The sequence below is a fragment of the Betta splendens genome, chromosome 6 (genome assembly GCF_900634795.4).
Source record: "Betta splendens chromosome 6, fBetSpl5.4, whole genome shotgun sequence".
Classification (NCBI taxonomy): domain Eukaryota; kingdom Metazoa; phylum Chordata; class Actinopteri; order Anabantiformes; family Osphronemidae; genus Betta; species Betta splendens.
Window position 1 is genome coordinate 9,627,376 of NC_040886.2, and position 23,510 is coordinate 9,650,885.

Genomic DNA, 23,510 nt, shown 5'->3' on the forward strand with positions numbered 1-23,510 from the left:
TGCTTTGGAATATTTCTTTATTTTTTTACATTTTGTACAACGTGAAAAACATACACAAGACACCGAATCACAGGAAGTCAAGGAGGGATCATAAATAAAGTTCAACAGATATTACAGCATCAGTAGCCTCCAACTGAGTAGAGCTGTGACAATTACTGATAATAGTGTAGAAGCACATAAATCTTACGCTCTACTGTGAACTTGTGCTGTACAGTGGCCAGTTGTGAGTCGGTTGTCATTTGTAAGATTAAACACCAGTGTAGCCAGCATGCAGAAACCTTATGCTGATGCAGTGATATTGATGTATGGCAATTAAACAGATGAACACTTTGTGATGACTTGCAGGAAGGCATGTAATAAAAAAAGATTTCTAATATTGTGATATCAAAAACACTGAAGTCAGTAACAACCCTCATCAGCATGCACATGTTTTCATTACCCTCAGTCCCTATAAAACTTTAAACATTGCATATTCTGCATTGCAGTAACTTATTTTTTTCTCTAGAGAAGTTTAACTATTCATCCAATCTACAAGCAGGCGAAAGTCACAATGACACATGGCACTCGTGAGGCGGTGGGACCAAAGCTGAGCGAGCGTGAGAGCAGGTCAACTTTAAACAGCTCGCTCGCTATCTGAAGTGCTTTTCTCAGACTGTTAAATGATAAGTCCGCATAAAACAAACGGCAGCCCAAAACATGTACGCATGAGTCCAATATAAATACGCAGCTGATTACACAGCCAACACAAATGTAACCAGAGATTAAAGAAACCGTTTCTGCATCTGTGTGCTCTTTGTTCTGCAGTCGTGTGCGTTCTAGTTGGTGGTCACGTGTACAGCTCGAGTCGACTGGTTATCTGCAGTACAGTCACAGCTACAGCACTACATGAATCTGGAACTTGTCATTAGTGAGGATGCAAGGCACTAAAGTGTTCCTCGTGTTTATAGGTTAGAGTGCATGTGCATGTAGAGTGGGTCACCACAAGCATACTCTAGTGACGGAGCATTGCATGAAAGCATTTACCTCAAGATCATACCTACAATAAAATAGAAAAAGGGCAGACAGGGCAGTAATATATAGAAGAGCGTAATAAACCACAGGATTACTCCTACACGGTGAGTAGGACATTAATAACAACCCTGCAATTGCACTTTTATATTCCTTTAACTACATGTTGTTTAACAACCTTTAATAATAATTACAGTGAAACAACATCAAAATCTGATGGCTGAATACAGGTCCATAAAGAACATTTGTTTCATTAAATATAGGCGTACAAAAACAAACCACAGAAAGAGAACCCCAGACACTTGAGATTTGAGAAGTGGACGCTAAATGTCATAAGTGGAGATATTAAAATGTGACAACTTTACTGATAACCTGTTCGTCTATGTATCATTTGCGTAAACAGCTGGAGAAGTGGGATGGCTACGTGCGGAACCTTCCACAAACACTAAGCAATTAAACTAAACTGGTCCAATTTTAGTATGAAGCAGATTTTGAGCTGCTCATATGAAGCTGCTTTATGTGGTTCCATGCGCAAACTTGGGATTCATAAGATTTCATTCTTGTTTAAAAAAACAAAAAAAAACAACAAAAAACAAAAACAATTATCCTCTAAGCAGACTGGTCTACAGCAGCATCACCTCTTCAGTTTCAGATGCTGAATGGTGGTCAACACCAGGACAATTCTTTTTTTATGTGGCAGATCCACTGGCTTGTGTGTCAGAAGTGACGAATAAATCAGTATAAGAAATCTGTACGAGACAGACAAACCAATTCACAAAGACATCACGAGGACATAAATATGCTGAACATGGATTATAACCCAGTGTAGGAATATCTATGTACAAGGTCAAACTTTTAAGGCCACAATTGATCTACTCTTTGCCATTATTGCATTTTACTTAATAGCCACTGGGGCATATTCATATTCCAACCCTCTCCATTACAATCTTACATAACGTACTATGTCTTTCTTCTACTAACTCCACAGGTCTTGCTTCACTGCCCCACTATTACTTCCTGCAAACTCACCTCCTCTCTCTCTCTGTCAGTCAATCAATCAAACCTACGATCCCAGGCCACTTAACCAGGTTAATGCTATTCAGGTGTGTGTCTAATGTGATACATCACTTCGGTTTTCACTCCCAGTTCAGTTTACGTAAGGACCAGTAATAATGTAAACCACGACCTTCCTCCTCAATTTAGTCCATTATTCCTTCTTCAAAAGGAATGGCAACATTGCAACATTGACTCTCAGAAGACATCTTTGGCTGCCTTTGGTTACGTTTCAGTTTGTTAGACCTGAAACAACCAACTCACTCGTCACAGCTCGAATTCCACAGCAAATGGCAGGCAAAGTATGAGACTTGTGTGCTGCGGATGTGTATTGCACGCTCCCTCTAACTGTCAGGCAGATTCTATTCTACCTAAGAGAACTTGACTCACCCAAGCCAACCCAGAACACAATGATTAAGGTGAAATAAAAAATAAAAAGCACAAAAACCAAGCCCGCTCAACCCAGAGCAGGGTTAGGACTTGGCTACGTAGGCCTCAGGTTGGATCCTCCGGGGCTGATGGATTTTTGGGGGGCTGGATTTCCCATGTGGTACCCCTGGTGCAGGGATACCGAGGCTGTCGTAGGTGGCTGGTACTGTGCAAGTGGCTGTGTGGGGTTAAGCATGTTGACCTGGCATGTGCCTGCGGGTCCTGCCCACTGAGAGGCACTGTAGGGGGCTGAGCCATATCCAAAGGCCTGAGGAACTGGGCCCAGGGAGCCTTTACGAGGTCCCAGAGGAACAGATGAATTCACTGGGTTGGGGAGGAGAGAGTTGGTGGTGGATGTGGCATTGGAGGGAGTAGGAAGCGCTGGGCAGAGGTAGCCTGGAGCTGAGAACTTACGGCCAACATTTGCCGGAGGAATAATCTATGTAAGAGAAAAAAAACAACACTTATTACTGAACACCATTAATAAGCAATAGGTTAATGTCATAAATGCTCTAAAGACAATTTTGTTTTAAAAAAGTACTGAATACTTACATCATGGCCCAGCGCTGGCTGTGCTCCAGTTTTAGGGCCCCTTTTACACTGGGACAGGCTGATGGCGTCTCTGGCCCAGTTATCTACCAGCTGGTGAAAGTCATCAGTGAAGGTCCCCTTGCCCTTCTGGGTATGAGACGTAGGGGGAGAAGGTCCAGTCCCCTGGGTCAAGGACGTAGAATGGTTCTGGCAGTGGCCTGAACTGTTTGTGGAGATAGTCCCACTTGATGCTGGCAAATGAGATGAAAGGTCAGATGCGAGGTAAACGACTAACCAAGGAATCAAGTCAAGCACCTCACGTCGCCTGAGATGAAGTACTCTGCACATACCTGAGGAGCAACTGCTTAGGCTGGGCATGGACGGAGAGGATGTGAGCTGTGAGGGAGAACTTGGCTTTGGGGGGGACTCAGAGTCATGGAAGATTTGAGCTGGCGATCCTGAACACATCACCACACCATAGAAGGAGTTTTACATCACAGATGAGCAAAATGTCTGGTTTGGTTGAGTGTTTTTACCTGAGTGTATGGGGCTGGGTTGTCCACTACTGCGGGCAGATTTGTGGCTTTTGCTTTTTACCCTACGCCGTCCTCCAGTCACAGCAGGGGAGAAGACAGAAGGAGGAGGATGTTTGCCCATACGTGTGAAAAGGGCTGTTATCTCCTCTTTCTGACGGGTCTGCAAGGTCTGAATCTCCTTCATATGTCTGTGAGCAAGAAAAAGCAAGAAGGCGAGTGAGAAAAAGCAAGAAAGGAAAAGTTAAATCTAAACTGAGAAGAAACATTAGTGAGTCTAATAAATTAATTAATTACTTTTCTCTTAGACGGCTAATTTCTTTCTGTAAAGCTTCGTCATCAGTCCCAGAATCCTCATCATTGTCAGTACTGTCATGTAAATGCGTGTTGTGCAGATCACATGTTGATGCCGGCCCATTCTGCACACCAGAGCCTGCTGCTGGAGATTGTGTCACTGAAAAAAAGGAAAAAGTTTCTTTACCTTCTTTAAAAACAACTTGAACACTGTCCTGCAAACTCATATCCTCCAACCAGAGCCATAGGCTTTAAAGCATTTATTCTCTATTCGGTTTTGCTAGTGTGATAATATATATATTGTGTAAAAACTTTTCAGTGTATTCAAGTATTAGCACCCACCCAGAAACTTTTTCTGGACCTGTTACACACCTGTGACTGAAAATCGTCCCACTTTAGAAGCAGTAGTTTGCCCAGATGTGGCATTGTTGCTTGTAGACACTTGGAAACGCCCAATAGTGGTCGAATTACTGGTCGAACTAGTAGAGTGAGATGAAGCTCCATTTACAGCATCTAATTCGCAAACCCCTTTGGACAATCGTGTTGAGCGGTGGAGGGTATTTTCTGGACTTGAGGAGGAGGATGACGATGAGGAGGAGGAAGAGGTAGAGGAGGAGGAGGAGGACACAATGCTGGCAGGTTGTGTAACGGTGCTGGACGCATCCTCAGAGGCGACAGACACCTAAAAAAACAGTACCAAGTGCTTGAATAAACTGAGCTTTACCCATTTTAGACTTTTATCATGTTCCATCATACACAATAAAAAAACGTACCTGGAAACGTCCCAGAGTGAAACCTGTTGCCGGCGGCTGGACGCCCTGAACAGTTTCGGGGCTGAGCGCTCTTTTCAACTGAGCATCTAAATTACCCAGAGGCTGCTGTGACTGGATTCACAAAAACAGTCTGTAAGAAACCATCCAATACTGCACAAGTACACATAGAACCCACAAATTAACAGTGATGGTAGATTGCAATGTATAGCTCACCTGATTTGGTCCAGGAAACGGAACCGGGTCAGAGTTTGGTGTAGCAGTTTGGTCAAGACCAGAAGGTAAAGTCTAAAAAAATACACATAACAGACATTAAATCGATAATCCACTAAAAAGACAAATAATAGTTATTGTTTGCCTCAGCATTTTTCACTAACCTGTGCCCTGGGCTTAGATGGTGGTGTCTGTGCATGACCTCCTGGGGTAACAACCTGTCCTGGTGTGGTTGTGGAGCCTAGAACACCTTGTACACCAGAGTTGAGGGGAAGGTTTGATGGGGGAACTAGGGCAACTCCAGGTGGAGGAGAAGAAGTCCCAGTAGGAGGAGAGGAGGTCCCTGTGGTGGGACTGGGATCCACTGATGCTGAGGAGCTTGGATCTTTGAAGAGGGACCGTAGCTTCTTGTCTAGTGTTTGAATATCATCTCTGCCACCTGTTTTATTCTGGAGGTCAGCACCCTCCAACTCAACAGGCTGTGGCTGAACCTGGCTTTGACTAGGAGGGGACTGAGTGGAAATAGGAACAGGTTGAGTCTGGGAGGTTGTGGGCTGTGGTGCATGGATGGATGAAGTTATAGGCTGAGAAGATGAAGCAGCACTATTAAAAGGCTGCTGGTCTGGAGCAGGGATGGTGCCCACAGAGGTGGATGTAATACCAACAGAAGAGCCAGGGACAGAATTGCTCAGCTGAGGTCCAGGTACTGCAGGGACAGGAGTCTGTGCGAATGGTGGAGAAATGTTTGAAGAGGAGGGAGGGATTATAGCAGCTGGTGGAAGCTGGGATGGGGTTGTTTCATGGGAAGACTGAAGAGGTGGATTGGGATCATTAGCTGAAGCTGGAGCCTGATTGGATATAGTCTGAGGGGAGATCCTCCCAGTTGATGTTGGTGACAAGGATGTTGAAACAGAACCGGGGGACACAACAGGATAAGTCGCACAAGTGGTAGAAGCTAGAGTTTCTACAGAAGCGACAATGTTTATGGAGTTTGATCCAACTTCAGGATCAGTGGATTGGACAGTTCTTGGTTCGTGCTCTGCACCAGTGGGAAGTGTGGTGCTTGTCTCTTCACGAGTCTGTCTTATCTGACTGAAAGCCTGCTGCAGAGTCCCAGACGGAGCAGACAGTGAAAGGCCCAATGTCATAGAGGGAGCTAGAAAACAGAAAACCAATGTAATTATGTGAAAATCACGTGAATAAAAGTTGAGAAATGGATCCTACTACATGACTAGAAAAGATTTCACACTATAACAATTGTTGTTATAGTAAATAAATTGTTTTCTTAAAACAACATTAAAGTAGTAATAGAAATAAACCTTTAGTTGAAGCAAGCTTTCAGATAAAACGTATAATCATTTGTTTAGGTTGATATTCCTCTCACCTGAAGGCAGGTCATCTCCAAAGGAGGTATTAGCAGAAGAAACTCCAAAAAACTGTTCTTTTAGACGCGACTCTGGTACTGGGCTGACAATGAACTTTCGTCCTGCTGAATGTACCACCTGGGTTGTTGTACTGGAGGAAAACCCTGAAAGAAAGGTCAAACAATAAGTTAGATGTTAGACAGAAGTTAAAAAAAAAGACCTTTGTGGATATTAAACATTATGATTCTAAAAAAAAAAAAAAAAGTTTGTAAACCTTGCATCAAGGGGGCAGACAACTCAGGCTGTTGTTGAAGATCACTCATCTGCAAAGAGATAACGTTTAGGTGGTTATTGCTCGCGTTCAATAGGTGAAAATACTCAGTTTATTCAGGTAATAGTGCATGTGTGAATGAACTACCTGAGGAAAGCCTTCTTTCCTTCCCTCTCCTTTCTCATCAGCCATTTCTATGACTTCACGGACCTGATCGATGAAAGACTCTCGCTCGTTCTCTAGGATGAACTCACTCTCAACCTGAAAGAGAAAGCATCAAAGGTTCACCTACAGCTACATGTATTGTTCTAAATTTGTGACCCTTAAAACAGTTGATACTGTTTAAGAAAAGGTCATGTTCAGAATCAGTGGACATCAAATTCTTATATTTAGCTTGTATCACAAATGTCTAAAAAATTAGACAGTTAACATTTAATGTTCAAAATCAGACAAAAGCTGGAGAACCACTACTACCATGATCTGTGCAATCTCCTCTGGATTATCACCATCTAGATCAAACTTAAAGGTCACCATCTTCCTGTTGTGTGTTTCTAGCTGGCACTCTGCTACTCTGTCCCCCACATTAGAAATCTGCAAGACATTAATAAACGTTAAGCATTCTTGGACAAATGGTTTAAAAGTAATTATATATAAAAAGAACTTATCACTCGTACACTGAGGACATTCAGTTTGGCCTTTGTGGTCTTCTCATGGCGGGAGCGGCTGCGTACGGATCGTCGCTGGTGACGCTTCATGGAGCGGCCCTCGTGACGACCTCCTGACATAGAACCGCCTTCATTACCGTCACTAAGACCTGATGCTGCATCTGATGGGCAGCTGAAATAGAAAAAAACAAAACAATGAGAGACAGCTTGTGCAGTGCTGGTGAAACCTGCCTCCCTAAAACAAATCCTTACCTTTCTACAGACTGAGGCACCATAACAGAAGATCCAGCTGGTTGCTCCAATGGTGTCGGCTGACAAACACTCATAGGAGTCTGAAAAATAGAGAAGGCTTTTTATAAATTAAGCAGTTTAAGGCAAAAACAAATCTGATCACATCCTACTTATGCACTTCGATTTTTGAATTATTTATACAACACACCTATTTCTTATTAATCCAATTATATTTTGTTAATTCATGGTAACCACCCTTTTGCAGCAATTTAAAAGACCAGACGATCCACTAGGTGGAGCTGTTTGACATGAGGAAACTGCAAAAAGCTATTTTTACATTCACCGTGCAAATATTGCATTTTTTTTTATTGTGAGTTTCCATATTCCATATTTTCCATAGTTTCCATAAAACATTCCTTTGGGTTCCTGTACACAAGAAATAAAAAGCAAAATATGCCAAATGGTTCAAGATCATTGTACCTGCATAATAGAGAGGCATGAGGCCTGATAGAGGAAGTATAGGTGCTCTGCGTTGAGTGGAGGAGACAAGATAGGAGGACTTGGCTCATTGGCCCAAGACTATAAGTCATGCAGGTATGTGCAGATGTGCAGCATGCAGAGGGAAAATGTGAAAGGAGAAAAGAAACAGCCACCAAAATGAGAGTCAAATCCACAAAACTACACAAAAATAGCCAGAATGAAATTCATACTGTAGTATGTTTAAGCAAAAGATCTTAGGTTAGAAAAAAATAGTTAAGCACCTGCATGTGTCAGCATACATCCTAAAGAAATATTACAGAAATGCTAAAATGTGTGCATCACCTGTAGCTGCTGAGCTCCAGGCTGGGCCTGTGGTGCAGCAGAGCCCTGCAAAGCGGTGCTCCCTTCTAAATGTTGCTGCTGTTGGGGGGGAGACTGCTGAGAGGATGGAGGGATCATCACTTGCTGAGTAGGAATCTATGAACAAAAAGGGGAGGGGGGGCATCAGTTTAAGATACCTGCCAAAACATTCACATGGATACATCCTGAAAAGCTAATTATCCTCTAATCTAATCCTTCAGAACATGCATATCTTTCAAACACGTATGCACTTACCTGCTGTGAAGCATAAGCACAAATATCCAATCATATTTATTTATTTATTTATTTATTTGACAGAGTGGGAAGTCTTAAGGCAGTAATTCAAGAAATATGGATCAGTCAAACCACGCTGGACTTCCAGTATTTTAAATACCATAAACTCAACTTTTAAAGAGATCAAGTCAGCCACACACCAGTATGATGATATGTTCAATACATATCTCATTATAAATGTAGTGTAAGGCTGTGGGTGTATTCAAAAGCTGGACACAGGAAAATGGGACATTTTATCTACCTGAGGGGGAAGCGATGGTTGGTAGTAAACGCCGTACTATAAGAAACAAAACATAACACAGGGTAAGAGTAGGAAAAAGGAAATTAGGGAAGCATAATGGAGACTGTGAAGCTCAGGGATTTTTAAAGTCAGCTCCTTTGAACACAGCCACCTGGAGAGAGGTTTCAAAGGTTAACCTAACACCCTCAGGTTTTTGATGACCCTAAGTGCTTGAAGTTCACTTTAGATGCAGTGAAATCGAAGTATAGTAAGGGTAGGATTGGCTGAAAGTTGTATTTGCTGTTGTCACGTTTGTTGACGCAAGATCAGCAAAGCTAGGTTTGTCATTTGTCACTGGAATGTTCTCTAATGTTAAACAACATTAGGCCATGCACGATACCTGTGGAGGTGTCACTGGAACAGACTGACTGGCTGGTACAACAGGAACGACTTCAGAAGGAACACTTTGCAACTGGGGTTGACCCTGAAAGAAAACAGTGATAAATGTGATGTTTGAGCTGCAAAGAAGATTAAAATATGTAAGGAAAGACATGACTCAAGAGCCATTTGAGAAGTAGTTGAGTAAGAGTGTTGATTAGTGGAAAGAGCTGCTGTGAATACAGAATGAAGCTTTCTATACAGAGAGTCTGTGCGGGCCAAATGCTAATGAATATTTAATGTCTAGTCTATTCGTTAAGCAGAGTATTAAATACAATTCATAATTATACACTTGTTGAAACCCATACGGTACCATTAAGAAATAGAAATATTTTCTTCAACATACAGAACCTATGACCTGTTTAAAACATGACTCACCGCTGATAACTGCTGCTGCTGTGTTTGGTCATTTTGTGTCTGTGGGCACGACACATGGGGCTGAAGGTGCTGAGTGGGAGGGGTGCTGTATATAACAGGTTGGGCCTCGGGAGGGATGCAGGAAGCAGGGGGTCTGTCCCCAATATGACCACCTGTAAGAAACAGATATAAAAACAAAAAAAGATGTACTCCCAATAAAAAAATCATTTTGATATCATACTATTGACTATATGTTTATCTTAATTTAAATCATCCTTGGAACGTACTGCCTCCAGTGTGCTGTAGCTGTTTGTCTGCCTCAGGCTCCTCTGTCTCGACTTGGTTAGTGACCACACTCTGAGCCTGGACTGGAACTTGCCCAGCTGACTGGGGTACATAAGCCGCCCCCTGTAGCGTGCCCGTCAGTTGGGTCAACTGAGTGGTGGTTGAGCCCTGAAGGCTCTGCTGAGGCGTAGCTTGGACAGACAGCTGTGAGTTTGGTTGGTTTGCTTGAGGAGGAATGTAAGATGCGGGCTCCGGCAATGGCTGGGACAGAGGCATCTCTGTGCTGGACTGCTGGCCTGGCTGCTGTGCTGGTAGGGACTGATTCTGCAGATCTTCTTCTAACATTCTCTTTTCCTGATCTTCTCTGACCTTTAAACAGTGAGGAGCAAATATACCACAATGGTAATGTAACATATTGCTCAATAGACACCCAACAAGCTACACATAGGCATAATCAATAGGGCAATTACATATATCCTGTAGCTGAGAAATGTTTTCAAGGCTGTCTCAATGGTATTATGTGTTCCTTGGTGTACACTGACTCACCTGCTGACGCTGTGCTCTCTTACGGCTGATTAGGGACACTCTGTCCTTTATAGCTTTCGCAATAGTCTTGTGATCACCCTCACAAACATAACCAGAATCAACCTACAGATACAAATGTTAATTTCAGAGACTGTTATGTTTTCCAATTTCTCATGCAGTCTTGGGTGTAGTAATGATTCACTTTTAATGAGATGTTGAATTCTTTTAAAACAAAGACTGATACAAAGTTAAATTCACCATTTCCTGAGCCACATCCTCTGGGACGTCTTTGTTGAGGTCAAAAGAAAACTCAATAGCTTCATTGTCTTTGTACTTCCCCTTGAGTTTCTTTATATCCTCTATTCTCAGCCACAGCTTAATAGCCTCCATCTCTCCATCATCTTCTTCTGCTAACTCCACACGCACCCCTGTCTCCTCCTGGAAAAACGCGTGGTTCAGAAGGTCCTTGATTGAGTACCTAAACAAAGTTACAAGTGGTGAGCCAAATATTTTCATGCAGATTTTAACTTGTGGAGTGTGTTCTATCTACAGACCGTTCATCCTTGTTCTGGCGAATGCATCCCTCGATGATCTCCTTTACTTCTGGGATAGCCACCTTGTTGAAGCTGCCCGGCTTCACCCCCTACAGGAAACACAGAACCTAAAATGACAATGGTTCCTATTTCTTACTTAACCTTTTGTTACTCTGGATACTAACCCATGACTTGTTGTTTTTGTCAGCTCAGTGGCCGATCAAGAAAGTGTGCAATACTCAAACACTTCAAGTAATGTTACTTCCTCTTGGCTTTTGTTTGGGAATGCGTCACAAAAGTCAAAGTACGCTATGAAGCGACTTCTAAGACTCAAATAATTCAAATAATTTTCAAAGAATGACATGCGTTTTGTGAGGTGGTATTTAAAGATTGCAGAATGTCAAGTGACTGTAAAAAAGGGACACGAGTTGAAGAAACAGCAACAGGAAACTGCCTCATGCTACAGGAAAATGGAGGGTTGGCTAAGAGCCAAACAGCTGACCAGAAATGACAAAAATGAAAGAATAACCGCCCCACTACCAAAGGATACTACTGTACCTCTACTGTAAAATAGATCTATTCCCAAGTAACACAATAGCACATTGTTTCTAAATTAAGAAATGCTTTTAGGCTTTAGGCAATGCAATTGTTTGGGGGTCAATATTTTACACTGCGCTAAGAGTTTACATTTTCTAATTAAAAACATAGTAAAACTGTTTTCAACTGTTTTTAAACTATTTATATGTATTTTCTATATTTCAAGACAGATTTTTGAATTACTTTCACTGTCTTCATCTAGGAGACTACTATAAATAGTTTATTAATCTCATGAGTTATCAATCATCCCTGCTTCATATCTACATTCTTAACCAGCTTGCAACATAGGGGAAGGAAAAACAAAACTGAACAAAAGGTTCTAAATGCCATATATTTGTCTCTTTTTACACTTGTGGGGCATTAGAAAATAGCTTGTAGATAAAGAAACACACACAAGCAATGAAAACAAATGTAATATGTATGATAAAGAGTTCTTGACAGGAATATAAAACCATTCCTGATGGGACACAGGCCTTCTTGGCACATAGGAAGAGGTGAAGGCAGGGCAGTGGATGACATGGAGGGCTGAAGAGAAAACTTACGCTGGTAACTCTGCGGTAGATCTGTGCAGCATTCTGGCACTCTGAGTAAGGGTACTCTGAGGTGGCCATCTCCAGCATGCACATTCCAAAGGCATACACATCCACTGACTCGTCGTACTTCTCCTCATACATCTCAGGCGCCATGAACTCAGGGGTACCTTAAATCAAAACAACTATTCAGAACTCTGGAACTCCCTTACTGACTGAGTGGGCTTCTGACAACCCATTGCCCCTCAGCTCCCCTAACCCGTGAGGGGTTGAGGAAGAGGAGGATGAGAAGAGTGACCAGCCTGCTGACATCTCCTGGAGGAGAACCTGTGAGGTGAAAGTTGGAAGAGAGCGAAAGAATAGGGGAAGGAAAGCAAAAAGAGACAGAAAACAAAAAAGGAGGGAGAGGCTGGGCTCAGTTAGACTGTAGACAAGAAGGCACGTGTTTGTCTGTGTAAGACCCTAACATACTGCGATAAAAAAAAAAAAAAAAAAGTAACTGAGGTAACCAGTGTGCAGAACACATGTTAGCAAATTATTGCTAGTTGCAATGTTCAACTAGGTTTGATTCAAAATTTGCACTTCAGATTAATATCTGGACCACAATATCTTATAATTTGTCAAGCCATATACCAATGGAAAGAGTAGTATCACTAGCTATGGAAATAACTTGTCAAGACCTTACCTTGCAACATTAACATTGCTTTACATAGTACACTTACTTTTCGGAGTCTGACTTACCGTTTCTTCTTGACCTGCCGGTGAAAAGTGATGGTCAAGGCTGAGAGAAGCAGATTCCATAGCTAGTTACTGTGCTCAACAGTGTGTCTCTGCACACCTGCCTCATGATTTCATTTTACTTTTACATTCAATCTCAGGTCTTACACAGAAAAACTAATTTGGTTATTTGAATGAAATTGTCTTTGATATTGTGTGTTACAGCACACTGTTAGACTTACCAGGCCCATATAAGTTCATACTTACTCCATGACCAGCAGTACCCTATTCATTCCAAACAGCAGAATGGGGCACAGCTGAGGCTAGAGCCTACATTTTAAAAACATACCCAGGAACATAAAAGAAAATAAATAAATAAAAACAAAATAAAAACAAAAGCAAAAGGCTGACAGAGAAAGAAGGGAGAGATCCCTAGACACAAACATGGAGCAAAAAGATTCTGTGATCCTGTAATATTTTAAAAAGACAGTAAGAGACAAACACTAGAGAAAAAATAAATAAAAACCTGTTGAAGCAAATCCATAGAAAGAGAAGTTAAATATTATAGGTATAACTGGCAAACAGACCACATATTTCAAAACCACAGAACAAAGACCAGTCTACAACAGAAGCACAGGCCATACCTTTAGCCATGGCCAGGTTAGCCTGCAAGAACTATTATAATTGTGATTAATATTTATAGTAACAGCAGGAGAAACGTTAGGCGCTACTTACATTCAGTAGGTGCCTGGAAAAAAAATCCTCTTTTTTTGAGAAACATGAAAATGAAGTATTTTGTACAATGACCAAACTATATTAAAATACTGTGTGAGTGCAAAGACAGAAATCTGCCCAGGATTATCACAGTATTTGGCCTCTATTTGAGCTGTGGTTTGAGAGACAGCTGAAACCCTGTGGTCTGTTTTTAAACCACATCATCAGAAAAGACAAGTCAAAGGAAAAATACTTTAAATACCATCAGTTTTGATACAAATGTAATATCAAGACTTCAAAAAGGGTACTGCCCATAGCCAGACAGGTAGCGGAAGGTAGAAATGTAATTAAAGTCATACCTATGACACTCTTGGCAAACGATGCGCGTTTCAGTGTGGCAAGTCCCAGGTCTCCGATCTTGACAGATCCTGTTGGGCCCGTGATGAAAATGTTGTCACATTTAAGGTCCCTGTGGATGATGGGTGGCGCCCGGGTATGAAGGAAATGGAGCCCTTTGAGAATCTGTCGACACCAGCTACGGAGCACTTTAATTTTCATCACCTTGAAACGCTTCAGATATCTTCAGAAAAAAAAAAGATGGGAAAATTATGTAGTTCTCTTGGAAAAACTTTGATTAATATTTACCAGATTTTGAAATAAAAAATCTGGCATTTTACATAACATAACCAGTAAGTGCAACATATTTAAATTATTGGATAACGTATGGTAATGTATTGATGTATTTCTGTAGCTTTAGACTCACGTTTTGAGTGTACCAGATGTCATAAGTTCTGTGACAAGTACAATGCACTTCCTGCCTTTGGAGGGTCCTTCCCAGGAGTCATAAAATCTGACAATGTTGGGATGCTGCAGCCCCTTCAACATCCCTGCTTCCTCCTTGAAGCGCTGCCGCTCCGTCTTTGACAGTTTACGATCCTGAGGAAGACAAAAACAAGATTTTGACCTTTTCACAACAACTTGGAAAGTAATGGCCAGTTATTGACACACGGCACCATGTTCGCTCTGGCGAATGACCTTGAACCAAAGAAGCATGTCTGGCTTTGCTCCATAAACCAGCAAAATAAAAAACGATTGCCAACAGGACTAAACATTAAACTAAATAGAGAATATCTAAATAATTAAAATACGCCAGGGCTGACAAAGTTTTACTACACAGAACAAGCTACACTTGTCTTAACTGAAGCCATACAGTGTAGGGAAAAACAAATAACTGCTTGCCTTACAGTTGTGCAATGTCAACTTGACAACATTGTTAGCCAAAAAGGATTTGACATGTCATAAAGAGACTTATACAGAAGCAAGGAGTGGCAGAAAGTCCTCTTGTAGCATTTGCGTAATAGAAAAAAACTGGAATGTGTAAACTCATGCTTCTAAAGTTTCCTCAGTAATTTCTGGTATGACCTATATTTACAAAACACATGAGCATACAGCAGATATCCAATACCACTTAGACAAGCCCAATGAATCTTTGCAGCCAAAGCCCCCCCCCCAAAACCCCCAAATACTTGGCCACGGGCTAGGCTGTCCAGGAAATCTATCCATGTACATAATGATTATTTAACTTGGCGTATGTCAGAGAATGACATTGTCATTTACTGGAGTTACTCTATCTGAGATCTAAGGTTAAATAAATAATATTGCAATATCCAAGAACCACGTGGGGCAGAGAAAATTGAAGTTGAAATGAAGACAAGCATTCGAACACTGAATCAGAGAGCTCTGTCGTGAAACACAAGGTGAGAGAGGATGGCTGCCATCAGGGGTTGCATGGTGCACTTGGATCAAGTGACCTACTTTCAGGAATATTTAACTGGTGGTGCAGTGGCTCCCCTTTGTACTTTTCTGTACAACATTAAACAATTCATGCAAAACCATGGTGGCAATGACAGAGCTCTACAGAACCCTAATTGGTTGAAAGAGACAAAGCAATTAATAATACCAAAACATGTATTTCCTCTGAGACATTACACTTACATGCTTCACTGAAATCTGTGTCAACTTCTGAAATGATAACAGAGAAACAACTAAGAATGTAACAAGTAAATGATTAATACATTACTATGATCTAATACATTTTAGGGCAATCTCTCCAAGACCTCCTCCCTCATCTTACGGCATTTTCAGTGCCTTACTCAGCAAACGCCAAGGCTAACTAGTTACATGTGTAGCCCTTACCACTTAAAGCATGCAGGACCAGAGCTCTGTAAAGAACACTTCTAGGAATTTATACCCTTGCTATCACAAGACACACGTCACACTGATTTTAAATCACTTCAAAGAATCCTTTTGCCCTTTGCCTGGTAGCCTCTGGTACCTCCACAAAGTATCTTCTATTGACTGAATAGTGAGGGGAAAAAATACAACAAATACTTTCATTACCACTAGGGCCAGATGTGATAGATTGTTAGTGCAACTAGATAGATACATAAATGATAGAGGCACAAATGACAGCTGACAAAACAACCCTACCTACCTTTAATCACAAAACCGTGTCATAAGAAATTATTTTATTGGTGGAAAAATACATAATATTGTTGATTAAAGCCTAATCTCACTAACTACAGGGCAAAGACTGCACTTCACTCATAACAGCTCTATCTAGGTGAGCATGAGTCACCTCACTAAAGGAGCAGTTTGGCACCACCCCCTTTGCAGTACTATAAAACCTAGCTGTAAAATCCTACCTTTGTGGTTTCTCTGAATGTGATGAGGCAATAAAGTTAAATGGGTGAATACAGTAGTGCTACTATTTGCAAAAGTGGCTTATACACAAATGGAATACCAGGATACATGTAAAAACTGATTTATCACCAGCCCTAGCTGTAGAGTAATACAGTACCAGTAATTTCCTTGCAACAATTTATCAAACTTCCAATAAAGTATATTTCTCAAATCATTGATTTAAGTAATTCAAACTGTGAAATCCACCTAATCGACTTGACGATTTTATGAACACATTGATATATCATCTGACCTATGATAAATTCAGTGAGCAAGATCAAACATAACTACAGTATCACCAAACCAGAGCAAAGAATACTGCCTCTAGGCAAAGGCCATCATAAATAACCAAACAACCCTAAATATAGAGAGTGAAAAATAGAAGCCTGGGATCATGCCAAAGGCGGGCTCTGTCAGGTCCTAGCTCTGAGGGTCTGATGAAGCCCTCAGAGTAACATTGGTTAAAATGAGAGCCGATGGGTCTAAAACGGCATTGTAAACAGCTGCCTAGCATTACAGAATTTGATTTCTGAGAAAAAAATCTGTGGTATATGTCAATGAGGTCAAAGATCACTATAATCATCAGGAAAGGAAATGAGAAAACACGGTCACTTAGATTAGTCAGAGTGGCAAATGGTCTGACTAATAGGATGGAAAGGGTCCAACAAATCTACAGTGAAATGTAGGGCAATTACAGACCTGATATTATGTGGACGATGACAGGGATTATTATGTTAGTGGTCACTGCCACATTCACTGACTGGGGAAGCCAAAAGTGAACCCCTTAATGGTAACCAGTTAAATGGTATCAGTCAGGCTTTCTGGTCTATATGAGAGCTGTATTAGATAAAAAGATAAGAACTAACTTGTGTCTAAAGTTTGTTTGGCGTAAGAACCTACGCATGTAAATGGGGCTTTTAAACATACAACTACAAACACATATATATCAACTATCACATAACAACGGAACCATGAATACTGGTCTTGATGTGTTATCAACATTTTCTAATCTCATGCAGCACTGATTACTGGTGATAGTAGCAGGTTACTTACGCAACATAAAAAGGTAGACTAACATGCTTAGATTATGCCATTCACAAAAATAAAATCCAAAGCTTAGGCTCATGTAACAATGAACCATTGCTTATATATAGTGTGTCACCCCCAGTGAAGGCATTCAGCCAGCTGGGCAGGCAGTGGAATTGAACAGCTTCTAAAAGGAGGCGCAGGGATCTCCTATTAAACTTTTAGTTTTCCACTTTATACCAGCACTGGAAATTAAGGAGTTAGGGGGTCAATGAGAGGAAGACGTCATTGTTGAAGATGGATGAGTGAGCAAGAATTGGAAGGCTTCTAAAGTTATTCCCGTTTTTTTCCCAATGACTTCCTCTCTGTGGTGACCTACTTATTGTTCAGACATGTCTGCAATGTGAGATGTGAAACAAATGTGTGGGTACATGGGTGGGGTAGAAAAAGGGTGGATGTCTAAAAATTCCTAGACATTTATGGACAGATTGGACGTTCAGACTGTACAAACCAAGGCTCTTTCATTCAAAGTCCATACACATGAGTTCAAACATGGTTTGATGGAATTAAAACCCAACATGAATACTCCTAAACTACCAAAGATATTGATCTGGTATTTGGGTGCAAACAATTTAAAACGACTGACAAAAGAGAGAGTCTGGATGCTTCTGAGTCAAACATTGTTGTCCCACCACTGGTAGGGATCATACAACCCAATATTTTCCAGTGTATAATGAGACTTACAAGCCATGTTTAAGGAAGATTTAAAGAGCTTTTATCAGGAAAAACCTGTCAAACTGGACTCATTATCATTCAAGTAAGGGTCAGGTTCCACAGTTTTTTTTGTTCACAAAATTACCAGTAAAGGCTAATTACCCTCTGTATCAAGCATCGTAGCATCCAAAAAATGTTTGCTCTTAACCCCCCATATAGTAATTACAATCCATAGCTTTTAAGAGAAAACAGAAATAAATATGCTGCAAAGACACAAGATAGCTGACTTCAAAAGCTTAAAACATAAGTATATTCCTAATACTAGTCATTTTATTCCTGTAAGTACCGTGTGCCTCGAGGCATACATGAGTAATCACAAGACAGGTTAAACAGCCATGTGAGAAGGGTCAAAGCTTCTTGGTTTTTGACAGCGCAAAATTAAGGTGCTTCTCATTCATCCATAAATATGGTTAATAAAGCCCCCCCCCCCCCTTTTATTTTACAGGGTTGTCTGTGCTGCATGGGGAAACTGACTTAGATGGTAAGAAATCTGATCTAAGTAACTATGAGCAATCACAGGGGCAAACTATAATCAACAACAATTCCATGCCATTCTATGCCTGCTTTAAAAGTTCACCAATTAAAAAAAAAGTTTTCTGCAGGCTAATGAAAATGGAAAAAGTTAATACAAGACAAAAAACAATGCATAGTAAAATATAAACAAATAGAAAATATATATGTGTGTGCTCAGAAGTGAGCTTTGTTTTAATTAAATTAATTAAATAATTAAAAAAAAATGCTGCAAAATTGTGAAAGCATGGGAGGTGCACTGATAGTCAAAAAGCAGGCCTTGGCAGGCCAGCCTGCTGCGCTTCACACAGAGGATTCCACTGACAGGAATGTGACCCATTTTACATTCACATAAGCATTCAGAGAAGAAATTGCACAGAGCATGCGCATGGCTTGCTGTGCAGGGGGGAGGGGCACGTGCCTGTAATCTTCACATTGTTCATGCACGGTGTGCATGTGTAGCTGTGAGGCCTGCGCCTTTCATGACAGGGTGAAAGCATGACAGTAAAAGCTAACACTCCTGTGACGAATGGGGTCAAACTTTGCTTTTAACCATGTAGCTGAGTCAACCGAAAAGACAGGCAAGCAATGTTTTTTATAACAATTTAAGAAAACGCATAAAGTATTGTTCTAAAGCAGATTCAAAGCTAAATGATTCATTAGAAATATAAATATATATAAATAAATATGAGAAATAAGAGCAATAGTCAAACTCAATACTAAGGGTCAAATAAACCTTAATCATATATGTAATGAAGATCCTTAAAATGTGTTTACTTTTAACTCTTGCTTCACAAAAAAATAAAGCATTTTGCAACACAAAAATATAAGCACTCATCTTAACCTGACCTGAATTATTATTTTCATAACAGCACATCAATGATTAAAAGTTCAACCTTTAAATAATCTTGTTACGCTAGCAGTGTGAAAACTAGAGGAAATTATTATCAGTTATATCAGTTCAGTGCTCTTTGGTCATTTCCTGTGTCTACACTGTTAGATAGTGTCATAAACAGGACAGGCCTTGGCGAGTTGTATTAACTTGCCAAAGTATGTAAGTACTGTATGTGTATGTGAGTACTGTATGTGTATGTAAGTATGTAAGTAACTACTTTTTATCTTATAGATTCTGTACTACGTGCAGTCACCCGCTAGTAAACTGAAACTGGTAGCATTTGCTGACGAATGACATGTGAGACAGTCAAAGGGGAAACGCTAGCTGTGTCCTGTCAAGAGAAAATGACAAAGGCTGAAACTACGTGAAAAGTGTGACAGGAAATTGCTTTGTTTCTACGCCACCATGTTTGAGTCTGAAATGATAACACTTGCAAAAGAGAAGAAAAGAAGAAGAAAGAACACTGTAAGGATGACCCAATTAAAGCATGTTAGTAACTTATGGCCTATAAACTGCTAATGTTTGATTGAATTGGTGAGATTACAGACAGGACAATTGATATGACAACAAAAGCAATGAGGGAAGGCAAATATTAAGAACAACTGTTACATACATACCTGAAGCTCACACCAAGCCACCTCCACCGTGGTCTCAGTGTCCAATCCTTTGTAAACTGTCTTGAAGGAACCACGTCCAATTTCAATATCAAACTTTAAGAAACGTCCGTCTGGCGATGTTCCTACTGCTTTAGTCTCTGCCTCTTCAATGTCCTCCTGCACCTTCTTCTCTGCTTCTCTTTGCTCTGCCTCTGCTCGTGCCTTGGCAGAATCCTTGCTTTCCTCTTCCCCCTCTTCATCGCGGAATACCTTCACCTCAAAGGTGATTTCAGGCTGTGCTTGACTTGGCAACCCAGTTCCTAAGTTTGCTGCAGAGTGGGCTGTTACCACCCTCTCTCCATCACAGCTATCGTGTGCAATAGCAGGCTCCTGCTCTGAAGGCACAATTTCCACCTTGGCTATTTCTATACATTTTTCTTCGCCTCCTCTGCCATGAGCAACCTCTTCATTTTGTACTAAACTTTGTTCAGGCAGTGGAGGTTTAGCAGCAGCAGCAGCCTGTTGCCACTTGTGGACAGCCTCTTGTGGCTGAACCTGTTGCAGTGTGGGGACAGGAATCTTTGTGGGTAAGGGTAGGGCTAATGCTGTAGCATTGGAATCACTGATGACACTGCGGCGGAAGAAGCGGTGTTCGGGGTTACACCGATCACGCTCCATGGTGTGATGTCGGCGTCTCACTTCACTTGGTCGACATTCGCCCACCATTGAATCAGAACCAGAGGTAGGGCCATTTCCACTCTTCTGAGGGGGAGCCAGGAACTTCACCATTTTGTCGTCTGGCTTCTCCGACATCCCACCACCCACACTAAAAGTAAGGGGGTACAATAACTGGAGCCTTAAAATAGCAATCCCTCCAGGTCTGCCATATAGGGTTATACGTGCAATATCTGTGATTAAAAAAAAAAAAAAAAAAAAAAAAGACAGTCCCACAGCCTTTACTTGACGGTCTTCTTTATTGCTTGAATATGGTCTGTGTATGTTTACTGCAGAGACTAGGACTGTATGAAGGAAACTGTTCTTTGTAAAAGAACTCAAGGGTGCAGCAAAATGAAGGGTTCTGATGATGACGACACGCAAGTCTTTTCAGGTACACATTACCCATCCTTTAAGATATAGGGTCCACGTTTCATCAAGCATGAGGAATCGCTGGTGAGGAACAAGCATGCAAAGCCCACTGTTGGCAAAGGAAGGAAAGCCACACACTCCTAATTTGCACCAGTCCAGTTTCACTGCAAGATAAAAAAAGAAACATATATATATTTTTAATTAACCATAATATGTACAGTAAATCATTAAATCTAAAAAGTATATAAGTAAATGTATTAAATCTTACATATACAAAGTTTGATGAGAATGCATTACTGAAACGAAGAGTAGCCACAACCTATTTAGACATTACCTCCTGGGTAACCATGTGATCATTTTTGTTGAAGGACAAAAGTGCCTTAAGTGCTACTGTGTCTCATAAAATGCATTGTCTTTCAGAAGGACATTCAAGTCTAGTAGTGTTTTCCACCACAGCAGCTTTAGAGCCTTCTGTCAGTGGAAACCTTTATGGCAAGATCCCACTGTGCCCAACCAATAGTATTCATAGTATATGACTTGTTATTAAGTGTTTCAATATGTGAAACACAACATCCCAAATGCACGCCGCAGACATCACAACAACTTCCTAATGCCTCCCACGTCTTAAAGCCTAGAACTAAACCCAGCATGAAGCTTACCAATTCTTATTTGCCAGTGTAAACCTTTAATCATGTAACGTTGCCACTACTTAGTGTTCCTGAATTTAGTCAACTGTTAACACAGCAACCACGATTTTAGTTGTATCGTCGGGAAATGACAGATGGCATATAATAAAGTGCGAATTCTACTTGTAAATTAACACTTCAGCATCACGTCACACTTCAGCATTCAAAAAGAATTACAATCACAAACACTGCCTACTAGACATCTATATCGTGCCACGGGTGCTGCCATTGCCAGTGCAGGCAATCATAATATCAGAACCAATACAATAATGTCATCCATGTAACGCTAAAGAGAAAATGCGTTGCGTGTTAACTGAATTGGTATTAACTGATGTAAACACTGTCTTACGTACCTATATTTTCAATTTTATAAGTGATCTCACACATTTGAAAGGACAACATCGAGCATACAAAGCAAGGAGGAGCAATGGGTCTTTGTTAGCTCGCTAGCAAGTAGCTGGCTAGCTACGATGTTAGCAAGCTAATCCTTAACCAGTAACGTTAATCAGCAACGAATCATTTCCACGTCACGTCTTTTTAAATATTCCGCCCCACCGAGTTCACCTCGCAGTTAGTCCCCGTAGATAGACAGTGTTGTCATAACGTTTCTAGAATAGGCATGATTAACATTTATTAATATAAAATAACTTTACCGTAACGAAGTCCAGTTTCCATCCCTGTGTGATTAACATTCCTGTCCGTGGCTAACACAACTTTAGGCCTAGCGTGATACCGGCTGGAAAGCTACTGGGCATTGACAAATAGCGCACCTACTGCTCTGCCGAGCAGCTAGCAAGCGTTAGCTAGGCGGGTCTAGTCGGTGCCCTAAAATGTTGGACCCACCTACTCGTCGACCCATTCAAATGCGCGTTAACGTTATCTGACAGGATGGAGGTGGCGTAAAAAACGTTTAGTTAAAATTACTGTCGTTTATAAAATGTAAATGTACTTGGTGGTTCGCGGTGAGCTGTCTGGCACGACAGTAACACGACATACGTTTCTGGCTGATAACATTACGCATTATTTGTTCGTCAGTGCATCTATTTTTGCTAACAGTCTGTTAGCCAGCCATGTAGCTAACGCCAACCCTCTTCAAGATGTGGCTAACAGAACCGCGCTGGGCGCTAGATACAGACCTACCTTAAAATCGTTTCCACAACACTACTGGTAGCCGGTGGCGTTGAAAATGTCCACAGTACGAATTCGCCTTAGTGTATATAATAAAGATCCAATGTACATTATCCGTAGCTGTCAAAGAGACACGTTTCTCAGAGAGCTGATATCAAACAAACGCTTTTTGGCTCGCTTTCACACAAGCGGCGCAATTGCTACATCTTGACAGAGAAACGGGTTTTTCCGAAAGCGCATGCGCTGTGGAACAACCTCGCAGCCACGAAACACTCGTCTCCGAAGCGTCTTTCTTATTGCTATTATTTACATGATATAAACTGGTGTACTTGTTTTATTATGTATTATGTATTGTTTTTTATGTAGATTCATTTATTCGAAATAGTATGTCATTCTTATATGCAGTTCTTTAGAAATTCACTTAACTCATCACTGGGTAATGTGAAAAACCAATCTCAATAAAAACTGCGCATGTATATGCATAATGTATATATCTATGTTTCACTCTTACTCTTTACAGATGTTGTTTTTTCAGTACTTTTTGCAGAACTGAAACTGGACAGGAATCACCTACTTTTTTTCCTTTTTTTAATAGCATTTAAAATGGCATTTTTTTTCTGAATATTTCTAATTTGATCAATATTTTATATCTATA

At 40.8% G+C, this 23,510-nt stretch overlaps 1 protein-coding gene across 4 annotated transcripts in view; it reads right to left on the reverse strand.

The window, feature by feature from the left end:
• The window catches only part of LOC114857958 (serine/threonine-protein kinase WNK1-like), a 26,043-nt gene continuing 2,533 nt past the window's right edge, over positions 1-23,510 (reverse strand). The window contains exons 1-29 of one of the 4 annotated variants that reach the window (XM_029154911.3): positions 22,868-23,086; positions 19,977-21,205; positions 14,176-14,348; positions 13,772-13,992; positions 11,994-12,151; positions 10,876-10,964; positions 10,580-10,799; positions 10,343-10,444; positions 9,799-10,165; positions 9,533-9,684; positions 9,117-9,200; positions 8,738-8,773; positions 8,185-8,319; positions 7,843-7,941; positions 7,384-7,463; positions 7,141-7,303; positions 6,941-7,057; positions 6,614-6,727; positions 6,470-6,518; positions 6,216-6,359; positions 4,996-5,987; positions 4,835-4,906; positions 4,622-4,732; positions 4,221-4,530; positions 3,852-4,008; positions 3,558-3,745; positions 3,372-3,479; positions 3,043-3,272; positions 1-2,929 (exon numbers count right to left, since the gene is read on the reverse strand). In XM_029154911.3, the coding sequence (XP_029010744.1) occupies positions 2,546-2,929; positions 3,043-3,272; positions 3,372-3,479; positions 3,558-3,745; positions 3,852-4,008; positions 4,221-4,530; positions 4,622-4,732; positions 4,835-4,906; positions 4,996-5,987; positions 6,216-6,359; positions 6,470-6,518; positions 6,614-6,727; positions 6,941-7,057; positions 7,141-7,303; positions 7,384-7,463; positions 7,843-7,941; positions 8,185-8,319; positions 8,738-8,773; positions 9,117-9,200; positions 9,533-9,684; positions 9,799-10,165; positions 10,343-10,444; positions 10,580-10,799; positions 10,876-10,964; positions 11,994-12,151; positions 13,772-13,992; positions 14,176-14,348; positions 19,977-20,768 (5,847 nt within the window). In that variant the 5' untranslated portion in view covers positions 20,769-21,205; positions 22,868-23,086 and the 3' untranslated portion in view covers positions 1-2,545. Of the gene's footprint in view, positions 2,930-3,042; positions 3,273-3,371; positions 3,480-3,557; positions 3,746-3,851; positions 4,009-4,220; positions 4,531-4,621; positions 4,733-4,834; positions 4,907-4,995; positions 5,988-6,215; positions 6,360-6,469; positions 6,519-6,613; positions 6,728-6,940; positions 7,058-7,140; positions 7,304-7,383; positions 7,464-7,842; positions 7,942-8,184; positions 8,320-8,737; positions 8,774-9,116; positions 9,201-9,532; positions 9,685-9,798; positions 10,166-10,342; positions 10,445-10,579; positions 10,800-10,875; positions 10,965-11,993; positions 12,152-13,771; positions 13,993-14,175; positions 14,349-19,976; positions 21,206-22,380; positions 22,539-22,867; positions 23,087-23,510 lie in introns of those variants that run through there. The other 3 variants (XM_029154912.3, XM_029154913.3, XM_029154914.3) reach the window with 3 other exon arrangements.